Source organism: Terrapene carolina, unplaced genomic scaffold, assembly GCF_002925995.2.
Source record: "Terrapene carolina triunguis isolate 2854851 unplaced genomic scaffold, T_m_triunguis-2.0 Scaffold22284, whole genome shotgun sequence".
Taxonomy (NCBI): domain Eukaryota; kingdom Metazoa; phylum Chordata; order Testudines; family Emydidae; genus Terrapene; species Terrapene triunguis.
In genome coordinates this window covers 1-2,446 of record NW_020686635.1, presented here as the reverse complement: position 1 = coordinate 2,446, position 2,446 = coordinate 1, and the positions used below count along the sequence as shown (strand labels likewise).

The following is a 2,446-nucleotide window of genomic DNA, read 5'->3' as shown; positions in this document are numbered from 1 at the left end:
GTCCTTCCAGTGATGACAGAGATCCCCCACCCCCAGTTTTTCTGCACAAGCAGCTGCCAGCTGTGCAGGGCAGGGAGCATTAGCCGATGCCTACACGGTGGGAGGTGGCCGCCTCACATCTCTGTGGCCACACTGAGCCCCGCTGGTACCTTATAGGGGTCCATGATCCGCAGGTACAGGACGCCATCTATCTGCAGGGTGACGTTATCTGCGAGGGAAAAGGAGAACATTCCTGTCACCAGGGCAGCATCTCCCTGGATCCAGCAGGGAGGAAGTGGCAGCTGCAGCCTGCCCCCGTAGAGAGGGACGGATCAGGCAGGGGCTCACGGGGATACTCTACTTCCCATTTCCAAAGCGCTACGAACAAGGCCAAGTCCAGGTCCCCAGGGGCAGATCTGCATGTACTAGCCAAGGAATCCACAAGGCTCCCACCCCCAGCCGCTTCCCCATCCCCTGGGATGCAGAGATGGGGAGGCAGGGCAGATGAGCTCCTCCTCACCCAGCGTGACGGCCGACTGCTCCGGGACATTGATGACGATTTCCTTGAGGCTCTGTACGTAGCGGATCCGATCCAGCAGTGGGATGAGGAAATTCAAACCCTGGGAGGAGAGCAGAGAAAGCCGCAGGTAAAGCCCAGTGTCCTGGCCTCAGAGCAGAAGGCACTAAGTGGGGGAGCACAGCAGGATGCTGGGTCAGCTCCCACCAACTGGACAGCAAAGCTGGAGACTACTGCATGGGCAACTTGAGCGCACACTGGGTGTAGGGGTAGCCCCAGGGGGTGCAATGGACTCATAAGAACGGCCACACTGGTTCAGACCAAGGGTCCATCTAGCCCAGTGTCCTGTCTTCCGATAGCGGCCAGTGCCAGGTGCCCCAGAGGGAATGAACAGAACAGGGAATAGTCAACTGATCCATCCACTGTCACCCAATCCCAGCTTCTGGCAAACAGAGGCTAGAGACACCATTCCTGACTTGCTCTACACACTCAGGGCGTTCGGCTTCCCAGCTGTTTCCACCTAGGGTGACCAGATAGCAAGTGTGAAAAATCATGACAGGGGGTGGGGGTAATAAGGGCCTATATAAGAAAAAGCCCCAAATATCTGGACTGTCCCTATAAAATCGGAACATCTGGTCACCCTATTTCCACCTGCCACCTTAGATGCCCATGTTCCCAATCGCCTCGCTCTTTGTGCCTGCAGCGCCACCAGCTGGTGACTGGTGAGATTACCACAGAAAGAGAGCTTGGGATGGCACAGGGACTACAAACAGTCTAATGCTCTGTAAGGGAAATCTCTCTCCGGCCAAGAACGCAGCCCCACATGGAGCTCCCCCCCTCCCACTATCCAGCCAGGGCAAGAGGACCAGGAGACCCCAGAAGGGCAGGTGCACTCAGCAAGGAAAAACATAGACCGAGTACATTCAGTTTCTAGCTTTCATCACCTCTCCCCATCAGGAATGAGTGTGTGTGGGGGGGTGAAGCCACTATGATCTCTCTGCTCTAACGCTCTCCCACCCCATCTCACAGATACCTACTCACACTCCCCATCGGGCCCATCATAGCAGGTGGGTGGGAGCACTGGCAGGAATTTCCTCCCTCTCCCCCAGAAGAGGAACCCGCTGTTTCTGCAGCCACTGCTGGCTGATGAAGCCAGGCAGGGGAATCAGCCCAGCCCCCATGGGCCAGCAAGAGGAGGAGCGTGAAGCACAGGACTGATGCAAGGGAACGGGAGCTGGCAGCACAATCCCTTTTGCTCCATACTCCGCACAGGGGGCCCCTCGCTCAGACTTCAGGGGGCGAGGAGGCTCCTTACGGGCTCCAGGATGCGGTGAAATCTGCCCATTCGCTCCACCACCCAGGCCTCCTGCTGGGGCACAAAGAGCACCATGGTGTTCCTGGGCAGACTGGAGGAGCATCGCTTTGGGGCTGGGGCCAGCCATGCCCCGGGCCCCGGCCACCGGGAGCTCTGGGGAGAGAAGGGGGAAGAGTCAAGTCAGGCCATGAGTGTGCAATAAGTGCCCCCCCCCCCGCCAGCCCTGCCCCCCCCCAGCGGGGACTCAGCCCGGGGAGCCCCAGATCGCCAGGGGGCAGCGCGAGCCCCGGGGGGGGGGTCTCCATGCCAGCCCGCGTGACTCTCCCAACGCTCCCTCCACTTCCTGTCCCAAACCGCGGGGCTCCGGGGCCAGCGGGTGCTGGGGGGCGGGCGGATCCTGGCGCCTCCCGGGGCAGCCGGTCCCGCCCCGGCCTCGCACCTGCAGCAGGAGCCGCCCGGTCCCGCGCGCCGCCCGGCCCAGCATCGCGCCCAGCCGGAAGCGGGTGTGTGCGGCCGGTCCAACCCCTCCCGCTCCGCCGGGAACACTTCCGGCTGCGGGAGACGCGCGGTTCCCCACCGAAACCCTTCCCCCCGGAAACACTCCCTCCACGCCCGGGACCAGGGAGACGCTGGGC

The 2,446-nt window shown here is 61.7% G+C and overlaps 1 protein-coding gene across 1 annotated transcript; it reads right to left on the bottom strand.

Moving 5' to 3' along the window:
* Nucleotides 1-117: 117 nt before the first annotated feature.
* On the bottom strand, nucleotides 118-2,334 carry LOC113408704 (stomatin-like protein 2, mitochondrial; the record flags this gene model as incomplete). Its single annotated transcript, XM_026662084.1, has 4 exons — nucleotides 2,251-2,334; nucleotides 1,812-1,964; nucleotides 500-599; nucleotides 118-208 (listed from the first exon to the last, which is right to left on the bottom strand). Coding segments are annotated over exons 1-4 (389 nt in total), but the record flags the coding sequence as incomplete, so codon positions are not given.
* Nucleotides 2,335-2,446: the final 112 nt, after the last annotated feature.